Genomic DNA, 17,584 nt, shown 5'->3' on the forward strand with positions numbered 1-17,584 from the left:
GCCTTCCTCTCTCCAAATCTTTGAAAAAGATAGAGCTTCAGAACTCAGCTTTACTGTCCTAAAGACTTACTACAAAGAAGGCTTTTTCAAGCAACAGGCACATCCTCCTCCGTCTCCAACCCACCACCATCATGACAAGACAAACTACCATTATGAAAAAAAAAATTATCAAATTATAATCCCGCTGCTGGAAGAGGAAACCCACAATCTTCCTGTACCAGTAGCCAACACTATTCGTGTCTTGTCTTTCATGTTTTTATTTTCTTTCTTTACTCCAAGACCAACTACGTTAGATACCAAGAATGTGCAAACAAGCATAAAACAATCGACTCAACATAATTTTTCCAGTTTTTGAAATAAATTTTGTTTTCATTATTATCATCATTATTATTAGTTTATCATTATTGTTATTATCGATACCATTATTGTTATTATTGTTATTTTTACCAGGATTCATCATATAGTGTTAATCCAGAAACCCTACCCTCATCTCTGTCACCAGAAGATGAAATAGTGTTACTGACAGCTCACTTAAGCAAACTGGGAGAGTTGTCCGTGCCACGCAGCCCCGTGAACTCTGCCGCCACCACCTCCAGCACATATTCCGTATTCCTGTCTTTCATGCTCAGCCTGGTCCCGTCCAATTTGGACTTTGTCGGGGATAAAACGTTACAGTTGGCCTCCGAAGGAAACTACCTGGACAATATACCATTCAGAGTCGTTGGCTTACAGCAGGTCTGTCAAGAAGGTGACGTACTCTTGAACATTGCCGTAGTACCCAAGATCCCCGAGTCATCACCGTTCACAAGGTCTAAATGGAGCAGAAACGACAAGCGAAGCTCAACGCCGTTTCAAAGTATTTTGACAAAGTTTCTCGCAATAAGCACTTTACAAAAGCTCTGTCCATGGCTAGATACTCTAACCTACTTGGCTTTCTCGAATGAGGGAAGTTTGATCAGCAGTCCGCCGGGAGTTCGCTATGAGAGCTGCCTGGAGGACGGGACTTACCTGCCTGCCTTTCCTCACCCGACCACAAGACCCCTGTCCACTTTCCTCTCGGTCAGTTCCGACACAAGTGCAGCTCGAAGGATGCTTTCCATTCCGGTCAGTTTCTTCTGGAAGACGATCAACACGGACGAACATCTGTTGCTCGACTTTCCGAGCAAGGCGTTGGATGAAGTCGTGGATATACAGAACACAATGTGTCTAATCTATGATGCCTTATTCAGAAACTCAACTGCTATGATGGGCGTCTTGCATCGGATTTCACAGGAGGGTCTGGATATTGTAGGAATAAGAGTCCTGTACGCCGACCAGAGAATTCTCACGAACCCCAGTGCAATACATCCTCAACAGCATACCGCATCAAATGCTGACACAGGATCTGATCTGCCGGTCCTGGCTCTGGCTTTGAGAGGGAGCGACGCACGTTCCACTTGGCTGAATGCGGTAGGCCCATCGGACCCCATCCTGGCACAAAGAACAGACCCAAAGTCATTGATGGCAAGTTACGGTGGAACTTCCAGAGAGGATCTTGTGATCTACTCTTCAAGAAATCCAAGCCGTGTCAACTACGACTTGTCGTTTTGGTTCGGAGGCAGGGTACCATCGGATGGTGTGGTGGACCTACAGTCCATAGAGAGGAGTAGCGGGAAGGGTAGAGAGGGTACCAGGAAGAAGAAGAACAAGAAAAGCAATAAGAAAGATGTCAAACAAGAAGAGAGTCAAGACGAATTCCCAGTGATCAAGTAAGATTACAGAAATATGCAATAAATCCTGTGTTATATGTGGTTAATAAACAAATGACAAACATGATATAGGGGTGTGGTTAAGAACAAACAAAAACTAGAGCAGTGTGGCTAAGAACAAGCAACAAACCTTGAATGTTATGTTATGTTTTGGTTAAGAACATGCGACAGACCAAAACTATAATGGTGTGATTAAGAACTAACAACAGACCTTAAATATAGAGGTGCCTCTAAGAACAAGCACCAAACCTTAAATATAGAGGCATGGTTAAGAACAAGCCACGAACTTTCAATGTTGTGTTGTGGTTTAGAACATGGCAACAGATCTAAAATATAATGGTGTGGTTAAGAACTAACAACAGACCTTAAATATAGTGGTTAAGATGAAGAAATTCTTAAATATAGTGTTGTGGTTAAGCAAAAAACATTCAATCTTAGTATCAACTATCAACTGTATAAAATTACATAAAACTAAAATATGGTGCTATGTTTAAGAACATAAATTAAAATATGGCGCTTTGTTTAAGAACATAAAACTAAAATATGGTGCTTTGTTTAAGAACATGGTGCTCTGTTTAAGAACATACAATAAAATATTGTGCTTTGTTTAAGAACATTAAAACTAAAATACGGTGCTTTGTTTAAGAACATACAATAAACCTAATGTACATATAGTGATGTTGTTAAATCCTTAATGATGTATTCAAGCTTGGTGGTCTAATCAACCATGTTTTGTGTATTATTGTGCAGTAATTAACCATACAATCATGTGGATGTACTCTTTTAGCCAAAAGTTTGGCTCATTTGCAGAGATGTATCGAACGAAACATTCCAACAAAGCATTACTGTCCCACAAAACATTCCCATCAAAATAGACTCAGACACATACGCAGACAGATGTATTGATGTTCTCTGTTCAGAAATGTACAATAGGTTATATGCTGAGGTGTGTATTTCACGCAACCTCCATGCCTAGCACCCTTACATAACATCTTGATATTTAATGTTCAAGCCTTACAAAGGAATTTTTTCAAATCTAAGTTTGGGTGAATAAAATCCCAGTTTGTCCTTTTTAGCAAAAGTGGCAAGTATCTTTTGGGCCATTTTTTATTCTACAGGACCCATATATCTACACTGGTGGCCAGCACGCTAGGAGATGTCTTCCTGACTATCGCCCCCGTGGTACCACCCATGTGCTTAGGGATGATCCTGTCTGTCTGCCACAACAGAGGATTCCTCATCTGTGGTGTGAGGAGGATGAGGCTGAACTCCAAACGAGCAGCCAGTTTGGGTAAGTAATCCTTTCTAGTGTTTAGGGAGACGAGCTGGCAGGTGTGTGAATGGAAGTGTGAGGACGGCTGGGGGGGGGGGTTGGTTTGTTTCCAGGTCAATGACAGCATTACAAAATGAATCAAGAAAGTTCAGCTGTTTCCGTATTGGTGGAGGTGAGGGAGAGGAGGGCAACACAAACAGTGCTTCTAGGCATGTATTTAGGTTATGACATCTGGACTGTGGAAGGAGCCAACTGGGCCACCACCCCCCCCTCCCCACAGGTATTCAAAAGTGTGTAGTTAGTGTGGCCAGTGTGTAGTTATTTTGTGGCCACCATGATATTGTGCTCATGTCAGTCGATGCAGTTGGAGGCTGGTGTGTTAATCTTTCTTTCCCCCCGATTTTCTAATTCATGTACCTCTGTACGTCAAGGGTTATACCCATCTCTGTTGCAGTAGTGGGGAGGGGGGGGGGGTCATGGTAGTAAAATTGTGCTAGGGGCATTGGTATGACTGGTAGGTTTATGATGAGCTTTGCCATCTGTTTTGAAAAGCGACAGGCATTTCAATGGTGTCCTTTCCTCTAATAGAAGAAACTAACATTTGACAACCATACACAACCAGGCTGCCTCATCTAGCCCCCCCCCCCCACACCCCTATATTTCAACTTTGATATGAATTTCTTCTCTGACATCCTTGATTTATTCAGGTTTGACAGGTCCTCAGGTGAGAATATTCAGCCCTGTCTCCTGTACCACGCCCACATCACCAAAGAATTATGAAGACGAGCTCAGGTCCAGCATACAGTCTGGTTTCCCGACCACCACCAGATCACCGATGCCTTCTACCGTCCTCTTACTGAGAAAGGAAAACGCCCTCCACCACTCGAGTAGTCTGCAGGAAATGCTCATGGTTACACTCAGTATGAAAGGTTAGTAGAAACAGATGGGTGGGGGAGGGGAGGGGAAGGGAGGGAGACAGGGGGTATGATTGGACTTGGCGAAGGATACAGCACTAGTCTTTGTGTACCAAGAATTAATGGCAGTTAAATTTATCGCATGGTAAAACACAGAAACCTTTCCATGAGAAAAAGAAATATTACCTAAATCTGGTGCAGGTTGTTGAAGAAAAGATCCCTCTGCCCTCTCACCTGTTTTCATACAACAGGTTGTCAGTGGGAATCTCTAAAAATTAGCATTCACCATTTGATTCTTTGCAGTTCTCATTTCTCTCTGAATCTGAGAATTGGGGAATGGGAAATGCACTGTTATCTATGAAAGCTGATACGCTGATGAGGGTGACTATAAAGGAGGACTAACTTTTTTTCTCAAAAAGGTTACCACCAGGTGAAGCTGAAAGTCGCATACTTGATGGTACCAAACTTCAGTGAATACATGTGCCTTGCTTTGAGTACGTTTATGAACAACTTTGCAACTTGTCAAACGTTGTCAGTACCATGCGAACAGATACAGGTGTCAAAGAAATAATATGTGTGTTTAAGTTGTTGAATCTTTGTGATCGTATTTGGCATATCTAGACGTCTTTGTGTCGATTTTAGTATAGTAAGTAATTCAATGATTACAGTTTCCATAGAATTAAAACAGTCACCGTCGTCTGTCCCACAGGCATTCTCTCGGCTATTAAAGAGGACTGTGGTGCTCAGATGACCTCCGACCTGTGCTTCCACGTCACTCCATACTCCGACAACCTCCTCACAACACTCGGCGGAGACTTTAACAAAGTGCCGAACTACGAACGGTTCGCGAGTTCCTCCATTCCGCCGTCCTTCTACTCAAGTCCTGAGTTGGAACAGATCGTGGTGATAGCATTCACAGGAGCAGAGACCTTCAAAGACGTTGGCGATTCGTTAGGGGTGCTCCTGGGAATGAGTTTGACTGTGAGTTCATGAATATGCATAAGATTTATTCCTTTTCAATGTGCACGCATGAAGTAGTAGCTGCCATTTTGTTGTTTGTTTCATTGATGTTTGAAAATCTTTTTGCTACATAGTAGGAATAAATGTTCAATCAATCTGACATATGAGACCAGTCCTAGAAAGTGTGTCTGAAATAAGTTAAGATCTAAATGAAACAAACTTTACCTGTCATGGAAAATTTGTACTCTTCTTGCATCAAGTTGGTCAACACAATAAATGTTATTTATCTCAGTTCATGAACTGTTACAATGAGATTATCGAGAAATTCACATGCATTGACACATTTTACATCTAAACACTTTTTTTTTCAAATTGACTTTGTGCCCTAAGTTTCTTGAAACCGAAACAACTAAGAGAAAAATTCAGATTTTTCCTTTTTTGTTTATCCTTTCCTCTCTTTTCTCTTGAAAGGAAAAGATGTTAATGAGTTAATGAGTTATTAACAGATTATATGAGACAACACAGCATGTGTGATTTGGCTTAATAATTAGTCCTTCTCACGCAGCACGAGGCTCTCAATATATTAGCCATGCATCCTGGGTTGCTTGATGGAAAGTTGGCAAAAACAGGATTCTGTTATTAGAAACAACAGGTTCTGTTTCTAATTGGAGCAGAACTTTCGAGGTAAAAAAAATAGGTAACAAACTGTTGTGATTGCTAACGATATGGGTCAGTAATTATATGTCGTTCATCATATTTTGCGCACAAGTTTGTCATTACAGGAAAATAAAATAACCTCTTCCCTTGACACCCCCCCCCCCCAAAAAAGAAAAGCTAGGCAAAAACATGTTAAAACAGCAATTAATTTGCTCCAAATGATATCATTCTTTGCACAACCTTGAAGAAACAATAGGATGGTGTTGTTTTCAAACTTCTCACAAACAATAGGTTCTATTGTCGTGACCGACCTTGTAAAATTTTGTGGCGTTATTAAGGCTCTGTTTCACTCTCTGATTGTATTCTGTTAATATTTAGCATGAGAACCTCTAGTTATATGCTGACTTTCAATGACCCTCCAAGCAGAGCTTCATATTAATGGCATGACTTATGATTATGGCTTTATACAAATAATTCTACAAGGACGTAAGGACTCGGCTGTCGTTGACCAGTGTTTAATTGGCAACAAAACTTTTCATGAGCATTGTTCATTTAAAGAGATACTAAACTTAAGTGGCATTTGTGTTCCATTCATTGTGATTCTGTTTAGATACATAATCCGTTGAACAAGGCCATTTCTATATATCCCAACTGTGCATGCACGCATACATGGATACATACAGACCTGTAAGTATTGTTGTTAGAGGTAAACTGAAATGTCGCCATCACAAGCAGGTACGATCCCTTTTGTTTCCGCCTACGACCGCCGGGATCAATGGTGAATTGACCTGCACAGGGTTTAAGGTCATCATTAATAGCCCCATGTTTTAGCATGTCGAATAATATGCCAAACAGTTTTGAATATACCCTTCTTCATCACCAGATGATTTGCTGCAGACATTGAGTATAAATTTGTCAATAAGAAAATCAAATGTCTCCAGGAGGAAAAGAGTTCTTGAGGGCGCTAGTAGTAAAATTGCTCCAGGAATGTTTGGTCAACGAGTGGCTTTTATGTGACTTGCTCTCAGTCAGTCTTCAATCAACTTCCCATGGGGGGAGGTGGGTGGGATGGGGGGAGGCATTGGGGAGGGTGTGTAGAAGAATAGGGAGGAGGTTTGTTGTCTCGTTTTTCATGCATGAAGTGGGCGCGTCTTTTATCAGGGGTCAAAACCTTCAGACCAATCTTTATGGATGTGTTTTAGCAAGTACATAAATATGCCCAAAAAATTTAAAACACTGTACTAACAACCACTTTTTTTAATTTTTATTTTGAGATGACTGATTCATTTGACTTTGTGACAAACATGGATAAACTTTCACATTACAGTGACGATGTCAGCCATCTATCTTCATTTTGCAGATATGCAGTAGTACTCAAGACAACAAATCATGACTTTTATGTAAATTACTGCATAGAATTGTTCCATAACTAACACTTACAACAGTGGAAAGCTCATAATAAGGAATAATATTAGGAAAATGGAACTTTGACTTGTTTTTTCATAATAATATTCTCAAATAGCATGTTTTTGACAGAGAAAGTGACAACAGGACACATTAGTATTTATTACCAATGAGTCATGCTGCAAAGTTCCCCACAGAAGGTTTGGATTTCAAGACATGATGGTTTCTTGTTGCGGTGTTCGACCCCCCAAAAAACTTTCTCAATTCATCTTTTCATTCAATGCAGTCTCATTTGATTCTCATTCCTGTACAGACTGGTGCCAGTCACAATGCTCCCCAAGAAGGAAGGGGCTTAGAATTATTGGGCCTGAAACTCATTCCATCTCTTAGCATGGCCCAAGCCAAGGAACTAACCCCATATGAGGTCGGAAACAGTGAGTGGCAGGCTAGCATCCAGTACCTCTCCTCGAGGCCCTCCCTCGTCTGTATCTTGAGGGGCATCGATGCCTTTCAGAGTGTTCATCTGACACTGAAGACCCCCATCACACCACGCAGCAGGAGGCAGCTCCAAGACGATGCCCTGAAGATTGTAATGTCCTCGTCTCCCGAAATCGCCTATCGTCAGGCGGCCCACTTCTTCAGGGACCATGAGTTGTTTGCCGACCCCACCATGAGAGAGAATCTGAAGTACTTCCCTCCACTTAGGAGCCCTAGCCTGGAAGAGCTATCCACGGCAAGATTCTCGTGGGCGGAAGACTCACCTCTCTCTCCAGGTGGGAGAAAGAAAGCCAAGGGAGGCAATCAGAAGAGTTCAAAGGGGATGCTTATCGTCGAAGAATCCATTTTCAAGACCATGCTGACAGGTACAAAACAGTATTTTAAATAAACACTCTTAAAAGGAAACAAGCGGGCAAATTAATTTGGTCTATCTCCCTCATATTTCTTTAGATGGGGAACTGAGCCAAATTTCTTTTTTTTTCTTTTCCATGGACTAGTAATAGTTCCCTAGTTAGTCATCTTGACCATATATGTATACATAGACATATTGTTTACTTTATTTTCACAGGTCCCCGACTTTTAACCACGGTTCTTCTCATCAAACCGTTCGCTGTCCAAAGACATTTGTCTAAAATCTTCAAGCGAGTCTTACAGGAGGACTTCACGATTGTTGCTATGAGGATGCTCATGCTGTCCCCGCAACAAGCAGCGGCCCTCGTACCGAGTGAGAACAGGACCAATCAGGTCGTTTCGTCCATGCACGTGAACCATTTGATGTCGGGTGCTTGTCTTGCTCTCTGCCTTCTGCGGGAAAATGCTGTGAAGAAAGTGCTGGATTTGCTTGGACCAGAAAATCCTGTGGAAGCCAAGCGGAAGAACCAGTTCTATTGGCGTGGACTGTACGGGTCTGATTTGGTCAACAATGGCCTCCATGGTGAGTCAAGGCTTCGATTGAAGATTAGCCTGTGTTTATTTAGTGTTTTAGCTAAACCTGTCAAGTTGATGTTAAAGCTTAACCAATACAGATGACATTATGACATTTCATCTATCAACAGGTAAAGACAAATTCAGGCATTAGCTTTCTCCAAAAATTCAGTGAATCAGTTTTCTTTATAGCCTCCCCCATTTCACAACTTCCAGTTCAGTGAATTTCTTGGCCAGCATAAATTATTAGATAAAAAAAAAAATTTAAATCATTGTTTTTCAATCTGGAATAGCGCCATCTATTTAAGTTTATTCAGGTAGCATACGCCCATTAAAAAGCCCCATTGACTTACCCACTAAATCACAAAAGTAATGTGATCTCTAAGTCTAGATAGAAGTTTTAACTAGCTAAACGCTACCCATCACCGGATAGCTGACAAGTTGGCCTTTCATTGCACCATCAATTTTCCGTACCATGACCGTGAAAATTTTTTGCTTTCCGAGCCGGAAGTTTTTCGTCACTTGTAAACAAACCTCTTCACTCAGTGGTAAACAAATTTCCTACGCTGCTCCTGGGAGGCCTAAAGGGGTCTTAAATTGCCTCAGTTGACCCAATTTTCTCACCACATGTACTTCCATTCATGCTCTTCAACATGCAAGCCACAAAAAACTAGATTATGATTGATAACAGGTCACAAAAGATGTTCTCCCGCTGCTTTTTGGCACTTTTCCTGAAGGAGAACAATCGAGCGGATTGATATAGACTCTAATAGGAGTATGCCACCTTCACTCCAGATCCTTTAGGTACCTTGTCCCATTGACTTACAACTAAATCATCAAAGTAATGTATGTCTGTTGTAGGAGTTCTCACTAGCTAAACCCTGACCATCACTGGATAGCTAACACATTTTCAATGCATGACACCTTCAGTTTTCAGTATCATGACCCAAGGACTCTATTTTGGCTATGACAGCCTGAAGTTTTGGTCACTTGTAAACATACTCAATTATTCAGTAGTAAAGAATATTTGAACACTGCTCATGGAAGACCTAAAGTGGTCTAAAATTGGCTCATTGACCCATTTTTTGCACAACACTGCCATTAATGTACTCTGAAATCGGTAGTATTCTGTAGTTTTTCCTGAATGAGAACACAGTTGGATTGATATAGACTCTATATAGAGTATGCCACACAAGATATGGCTCTGATTCACACATAGACAGACAGCATGCATTGCAGTGAAGTATCTATCATTGATCTCAAAGGTGATTCTTGTTGTTCTTGACAATACTGTAAATAAATAAATATAATTGATCAATGGTGTAATCCCAAACTCCAAAGAGACATTTCAGAAATTCTCCCAGAGGCTAGTTAAAATTGTTATTGCCAATCACAGTGACTTCCTTTCTAATATGTTACATAAGCCTAACATACTGTAACATTAGACATAACATTAGCAATAAGCCTAACCTTATGCTGTAGTGTGTGGCTAATACTATTGCCTAACCTAGGTTTCATCAATGTCTAGCTGTAACTCACTGCAAGATTTTTGGGAAAGTCAAGCTCATTGCTGTCAATTAGTACATATTACCAGCAACATCTGTGATACACAGCATAAGTCATAAAATGACTTAGACATTAATATCGTGTTTTGTGTTTTTTATTATGGGGATTTCATGTAGGCTGGTTTGGAAATTGATATCAGATAGAAAATGACTTATTGATATGTATCGCTGATGTCATAGTAGCGTAACAACACCATTTTGCTTTAGTTGGGTTTGATTTTTGATTTGATTTGATTTTCTTGCTGTTTGTTTATTATAGGATCCGAGAGTTATGCGAGTGCTGTTGAAGAGATAAAACTCTTATTTCCTGATGGCCTGTCTCACTCAGAAACACCAGACCTCAGAGCAGAACAAGTGAGTTAGTGTGAAGGGAACTAAAAATCCAAAAGAGCAAGAAATTTGCCACAATCTTGAGTAAAAGAGAATTTTAATAGCCTTCACAGGAAGCCACCATCGCCTTATAACTACCAACCTGCTTGTTTGTCTTGATGGTTTGCCAAATGAAATTGTGTTAATTTGTGCAAAAATCCTGTAGTTTTCGATTTTTTTATAGTTTGTATATTAAGTAACTTAGTAAACCCACCTGATTCAAATTCAATATTAATAGGAATTACAGTATTGTGCATCTCATTGCTAACCACAAGCTGTTTTACCAAAGCTATCAAGTCCTGATCCAATTGTTATTCTAGGTAATCAAATTAAGATGCCCCCCTCTTCCCACCTTGTCCCATGCCTCCCCCACCCCCACTCTCTTGTCCTGCAGCTGTCACTCAGAAGATAGCTCAGTAGTAATGTAAAGTTAGCAATGCGATTAGATTCCAACTAATTTGACACACATGTATATTATAAGTGCATTTATAATAATTATCATTAGTCCAATACTGTAAGTCAAACACCTGAGCCATCAAGAAGCGTTTCACTTAACTCTTTCTCACCTCTCCTCACCAATGTCAATCTCGTACTATTTAACATGTCACATTTTTTTCCCTTCCTTTCTTCATTTTGTTTAGTATACAATCCTTCCCTGGTACAGTCTACAATCTTAACAAAGTTTAACAAATATTTATCTCAAATGGTTGTTTGGTTCTTTTTCTTCTTTGCCTCAAAGGTGATGGCCCCTGGGGTAGATCAGACCCTCGGCCTGTCAGAAGGACTCAAACGTCATTTCTACGTACGATTACCACAATCAGCCAGTAACAGCTTCTCTTCTACGAGTCTAGGATCGTCTATCAGCCTGGAATCTGCGACCACCTTATCACCATCTTCATCTTCATCAGTGGCGAATCTGAGGAGCCCTCGCTACTCCACGGGTAAGTTGAAGACAAAATTTCTTGGAACAGGTGTCAATGACATGAGAGATGACAGTGGAAAATGAAACTTAACACTTTGGGTTTATTTTTGGAGTCTTTCAAGACTGTTTTGACTTTTTTGAGGAAATTGTTTGCTATTAAATGATATGTAAGGAATTCTGTTTTGAAATTTGGATTTGAAGAAGAAAAAGTTACATTGATAGTTGTTACAGCAAGAAGCCATTTTGTGACTACACAAGTTCATCCTGAAAGCAAAGTTGCTTGGTGAAAACAACATTTAGTTTATATTTTGCTTATATTTACTCTGACGTTTTGTTAGGCTGAGAAGAGAAAAATAAGAACAAAATTCCAACAATTCTGCAACAACTGAAGTTGGAGTGTACCTTGGTTGTAAGCATTTCACTTACAGTAGGTTGCATCTAAACAAAGAAGATCATAGATTTAGATTTCCTCTGTGAGAGCTCACACTTTTTTTCCCATCTAACATAGTCTGTTCTGTTGTCTGTTCCGTACGGAACATCTTGCCACCCGAAATATTTACAAAGCTGTAAAATGTTTAAGGTAACATTCACGGTGTCCTTAACTATTAAACTGTATTGTCATTAACATCGTCTGCTACTGTACATGTACAGGTGTGAGTGCCTCGTCGTCTGAGATTTCTCTGCCATCGCACAGCGCCCTCTGTCAGACTAACTGCCTCCTCTTGACGCCCCTCCTGCAGCTGTTGGACGTGTGCGGTCACCGTAAGGGTTACGTGGAGGTGGTGGATTCGTTACTCAGCCACGGCTTTGAGATTGTCGCTCTTCGGATGTTTTGGCTGACTAAGAGTCAGGCTGACGAGTTCCTCATGATCTATCACAGCGCTAGTCCAAACCTCGTAAGCCAAAAAAAACAACTTTAGATCAAAAAACAAACAAAAACAGGACTTTGGAATTAGATATAATACATAAAATTAAAACATAATTTTCCTTTACAAGTTTCTGTATAGAAACTTTTTATTAAAACCTGCATTATTTTTATTAAAACCTGCATTATTAAAACCTGCACAAACAATAATCCTTCAGTTTGCTGTAGATATTGAAACCTTCATAGCAGGAAGATTGGATGTCAGGAATGTTGGGAAGATCACAACATTAATCATGCAGTAGCCATTGTCAAGGAGTGTTGCTTCAGTGAATGGCATCATTGCTATGGGGGGGGAGGGGTTTGCTTCATTGGGACATTGTAGTGAAGGGACCAGACTACAGTAACTTTTAGGAACACATAAGGGGTGATGATGACATCACAACCATGCAACATGGTGTTATTGGATGATGCTACTCACTTCTGATGGGAGAGGACTGTATCAATTCTGCTTTGGAAATTGAAATATTTTAAAATGTGGTTTTTGGTGATGGATGAAGATAATTGCATACCATCGTAGCTGATTAATCTCTGGGTTTTGCATGACCTGTTTTCAAGTTGATAAAAGATTACTTTTGTTGAAATCAGCAAAATAATGTTTTTAACATACTGTTTATGTGTCAAAGCTGTTTCATGCCTTTCCAACTGTCCATGGATGTGTGTGTAATGAAAGCTCAGGGCTGGTATATAAATCACAGACATGTTTCAAACTTTACAAATAATTGTGCCACACAACCTATGGGGAAACAACAGACAAAAATGGTACTTTGGTTTTTTTTATCGATGGGTATATTTGTTGCATGTCAATGTTCAGTTTCAATTTCCCCAACTTCTCAAAATGAATATTAAATACCTCAAGGAAACTATGCTCACTTTATGCAGTATATGTCAGAACTTTGTCTAGTCCTAAACAACTTTGTAAAAGATGTATCTATCATTAAATTGGGACGAAACTTCATTGAATTCAATGTACGGTCTCAGTTTAGTGTACCACTCACTCATTGTACGTATAAAGTGTGATCTGTTTTATACTCCTTTTTGGATGAGAAGGAAGCTTTGTACAAGGGAAGTATACAAAAGGTAAAGGAAATTATTTAGTGTTCATTTTTTTAATCCAGCTATTTCTGTATAAATTTCTCTCAGTTATCTCGCAGTTATAAAATACATACCCATCGGCCATTGGCCATATCTGTGAATTTGTGTACCAAACAAAATGCCCTTCATATTTCGATAAGCAATCAGTGATATTTGCTATGCTATGTCACGACTATTTTGTTGATAAATTCGTAGAAATTGAGTGTAAATATGGCACATCTAATAGGCTTGTTTGTATGTATAAGTAAACTTAAGTTACATATTGATAGTGTTTTGCTATCACCTTCTCCGCTCTTTTCATTTTCAGAGTAAGATGCTGTGTCATGGTCCTTGTATCGCCATGGCCGTTCAGAGAGATAACGCTGTCAACTGCTTTGAAACCTCGCTGGGCAGGTCAGTCATTTAACTTTGATATGTTTATGCAGTTATTTGGCATCATAAACTGAAGATGAGCGCAGGTAAAGAGAGATTGTGATCATTAATGAGGGACATGTGACGAATAGGCTATGTAGGGATCGCCACCAACTAAGGGCTGTATAGGCTATATAGGGATCGCCACCAACTAAGGGCTGTATAGGCTATATAGGGATCACCACCAACTAAGGGCTGTATAGGCTATGTAGGGATCGCCACCAACTAAGGGCTGTATAGGCTATGTAGGGATCGCCACCAACTAAGGGCTGTATAGGCTATATAGTGATCACCACCAACTAAGGGCTGTATAGGCTATATAGGGATCATCACCAACTAAGGGCTGTATAGGCTATATAGGGATCATCACCAACTAAGGGCTGTATAGGCTATATAGGGATCGCCACCAACTAAGGGCTGTATAGGCTATATAGGGATCATCACCAACTAAGGGCTGTATAGGCTATATAGGGATCATCACCAACTAAGGGCTGTATAGGCTATATAGGGATCATCACCAACTAAGGGCTGTATAGGCTATATAGGGATCATCACCAACTTAGGGCTGTATAGGCTATGTAGGGATCATCACCAACTAAGGGCTGTATAGGCTATGTAGGGATCATCACCAGCTAAGGGCTGTATAGGCTATGTAGGGATCGCCACCAACGAAGGGCTGTATAGGCTATGTAGGGATCGCCACCAGCTAAGGGCTGTATAGGCTATGTAGGGATCGCCACCAACTAAGGGCTGTATAGGCTATGTAGGGATCATCACCAACTAAGGGCTGTATAGGCTATGTAGGGATCATCACCAACTAAGGGCTGTATAGGCTATATAGGGATCATCACCAACTAAGGGCTGTATAGGCTATATAGGGATCATCACCAACTAAGGGCTGTATAGGCTATGTAGGGATCATCACCAACTAAGGGCTGTATAGGCTATGTAGGGATCATCACCAACTAAGGGCTGTATAGGCTATGTAGGGCTCGCCACCAACGAAGGGCTGTATAGGCTATGTAGGGCTCGCCACCAGCTAAGGGCTGTATAGGCTATGTAGGGCTCGCCACCAACTAAGGGCTGTATAGGCTATCTAGGGCTCGCCACCAGCTAAGGGCTGTATAGGCTATGTAGGGCTCGCCACCAACTAAGGGCTGTATAGGCTATATAGGGCTCGCCACCAGCTAAGGGCTGTATAGGCTATATAGGGCTCGCCACCAGCTAAGGGCTGTATAGGCTATATAGGGCTCGCCACCAGCTAAGGGCTGTATAGGCTATATAGGGATCGCCACCAGCTAAGGGCTGTATATGCTATATAGGGATCGCCACCAACTAAGGGCTGTATAGGCTATAAAGGGATCGCCACCAACTAAGGGCTGTATAGACTATATAGGGATCGCCACCAACTAAGGGCTGTATAGGCTATATAGGGATCGCCACCAACTAAGGGCTGTATAGGCTATATAGGGATCGCCACCAACTAAGGGCTGTATAGGCTATATAGGGATCGCCACCAACTAAGGGCTGTGTAGGCTATATAGCGATCGCCACCAACTAAGGGCTGTGTAGGCTATATAGGGATCGCCACCAACTAAGGGCTGTGTAGGCTATATAGGGATCGCCACCAACTAAGGGCTGTATAGGCTATATAGGGATCGCCACCAACTAAGGGCTGTATAGGCTATATAGGGATCGCCACCAACTAAGGGCTGTATAAGCTATATAGGGATCATCACCAACTAAGGGCTCTATAGGCTATATAGTGATCGCCACCAACTAAGGGCTGTATAGACTATATAGGGATCATCACCAACTAAGGGCTGTATAAGCTATATAGGGGATCGCCACCAACTAAGGGCTGTATAGGCTATATAGGGATCATCACCAACTAAGGGCTGTATAAGCTATATAGGGATCATCACCAACTAAGGGCTGTATAGACTATAGGGATCGCCACCAACTAAGGGCTGTATAGGCTATATAGGGATCATCACCAACTAAGGGCTGTATAGGCTATATAGGGATCGCCACCAGCTAAGGGCTGTATCAGCTATATAGGGGATCGCCACCAACGAAGGGCTGGATAGCTCAGTGTGTTGAGTGCAGGGCTAGTTGTAAAAAAGAAATGAAGCATACATAAAAAAATGGCTATATCTGACCATTTTTGAGGTTTTTCTAGCATATTTCAGGGATGTTTTGGTTATCTTGAATAAAATGTTCACAAATATGAGAGATTTGTTCTAAGCAGCATTTTTCCTTGTAAATGTGTTTTTTTTTACACTAAGCCTATGATTCTGTCTGCCCTCCCCTCTGTGCTTGCCTACATATCATATCACATTATAGGAACCACAAAATGAATGCAAAATTACTAGATATGCTGAATTGGCTGCAGTTTTTCAAAACATACGATAAACTCTGTGCGATTCTCTGGTTGGAATAATTAATTCTGTGATTATTTCTAAGCCTTGACAGACATCTGCAATGCAAAGTGATGCCTGTAAATTTGCATAACTTCTTGTTCTAGTATCTTTCAGTACTTGATTTGTAAATTCTGGTAAAATCTATGTTGAAAAACACATCGGTGGTTGACATTTCTTCTACAAAGGACAAATCTTGGGGGGGGGGGGGGATCTGAAGAAGCTTGTTGTGTTTTACTAGATGAAGATCCGTGTTCCCTCCCTGCACCCCAACCCTTCACCCCAACCTTGGGAATAAGTTAGTTTTCAAAGTTTGCAACAAGCAATACTTTGTCTCTAATAAACTATTCTGGATCTTGTGAGCTTTGCATGTATGTATAGCAATCTGGATATTTTCGTCTAATTTTGCTCGGAGAATATGTAATATTTAGTATTTAATATTTGCTGAGTCATTAGCCTGATTGCTTAATATTTATGTTAACTTCAACTCAACTATGCACATTTCTTAAGCCCCAGTAACATCTGCTGTGATAGGAGTGTTGGCCTAGGTAACACATTCATATGTCAAAGAAGAAAAAAATGGAAGGGGGAAGGATGGATGGATGAACTTTGTGACAAGAAAGTGCAGCCATGCTCTGGAGTCAACTATTGTCTTCAATACTAACAGCATAAACCGTCAATGCACTTTGTGTCTTTTGGTGATATACGAACATTTTGTCGCAAGCTCACAGAGTGTCCTTTTAACTCAATTGATTTGTACTCCATGTGATCTGTGAGGTCTAATTATTCTTGATCTTTTTTTAGGTTAACTATTTTTTTTTTTTAGTTCTTTAAGGTTTCAGAATGCTTCCAGCAAAATCTAGTAATTCATTTAAGTCAGCATTACAATTGAATGTCAAGTGTGACTTTAATCGATTATTTGAATTATGCCAAAAAAAGTTTGGCTGTATTTATTTAAAAGTACTTTTCAGTATGTTTATGCCTCTTTTGGAATTTGATGAAATTATTATGTTTTATTAGATGAGGAGAGAGCTCAACCGATGCATGAGCTTTCTAAGATCTCATCGGGAACATTTAGTAAGGATTTTTACTCATTCTGGAACTATATGAACTTAAATTTGAACAGAGATTCTCAAATGTGGTAAGGTCTAGACGATGGAAAAGTGCAAAGAAGTTTATGGCTAGAATGGCAATCCATTTAGTGACCTCTAGGGTACAAGCCTAGACTTTAAACTTTATCAGTGGGCTTGAAATAAAGTAGGTTTATAATTTGTTTTGGTTTTCCCCTATTTTCAGCACCATGGAAAATGATTCCATCATAACCAAATATGGAAGTAATATCTTAAGAGGCAAAGATACCGATTCCGTAAGTTATCATTTTGTTAAGTCTTCTAAATTTTATTTTTCTACTATTTCTATTTTTTTTTTTTTTTTGACACTTAATACATTCTTTTGTTTCGGGGTTGGGATGGCATCGGGCAGAATATTGATATTAGTATATG

At 40.3% G+C, this 17,584-nt stretch overlaps 1 protein-coding gene across 1 annotated transcript in view; it reads left to right on the plus strand.

The window, feature by feature from the left end:
- LOC139977286 (dynein axonemal assembly factor 8-like) overlaps positions 1-17,584 on the plus strand; it is a 44,186-nt gene that overhangs the window by 21,749 nt on the left and 4,853 nt on the right. Inside the window, exons 9-19 of the mRNA XM_071986572.1 lie at positions 451-1,748; positions 2,867-3,039; positions 3,729-3,950; positions 4,645-4,916; positions 7,270-7,819; positions 8,023-8,388; positions 10,203-10,297; positions 11,052-11,253; positions 11,886-12,130; positions 13,559-13,644; positions 17,379-17,448. Of these exons, the coding sequence (XP_071842673.1) occupies positions 451-1,748; positions 2,867-3,039; positions 3,729-3,950; positions 4,645-4,916; positions 7,270-7,819; positions 8,023-8,388; positions 10,203-10,297; positions 11,052-11,253; positions 11,886-12,130; positions 13,559-13,644; positions 17,379-17,448 (3,579 nt within the window). The remainder of the gene's footprint in view (positions 1-450; positions 1,749-2,866; positions 3,040-3,728; positions 3,951-4,644; positions 4,917-7,269; positions 7,820-8,022; positions 8,389-10,202; positions 10,298-11,051; positions 11,254-11,885; positions 12,131-13,558; positions 13,645-17,378; positions 17,449-17,584) is intronic.

The sequence above is a fragment of the Apostichopus japonicus genome, chromosome 12 (assembly GCF_037975245.1).
Source record: "Apostichopus japonicus isolate 1M-3 chromosome 12, ASM3797524v1, whole genome shotgun sequence".
NCBI classification, from domain to species: domain Eukaryota; kingdom Metazoa; phylum Echinodermata; class Holothuroidea; order Aspidochirotida; family Stichopodidae; genus Apostichopus; species Apostichopus japonicus.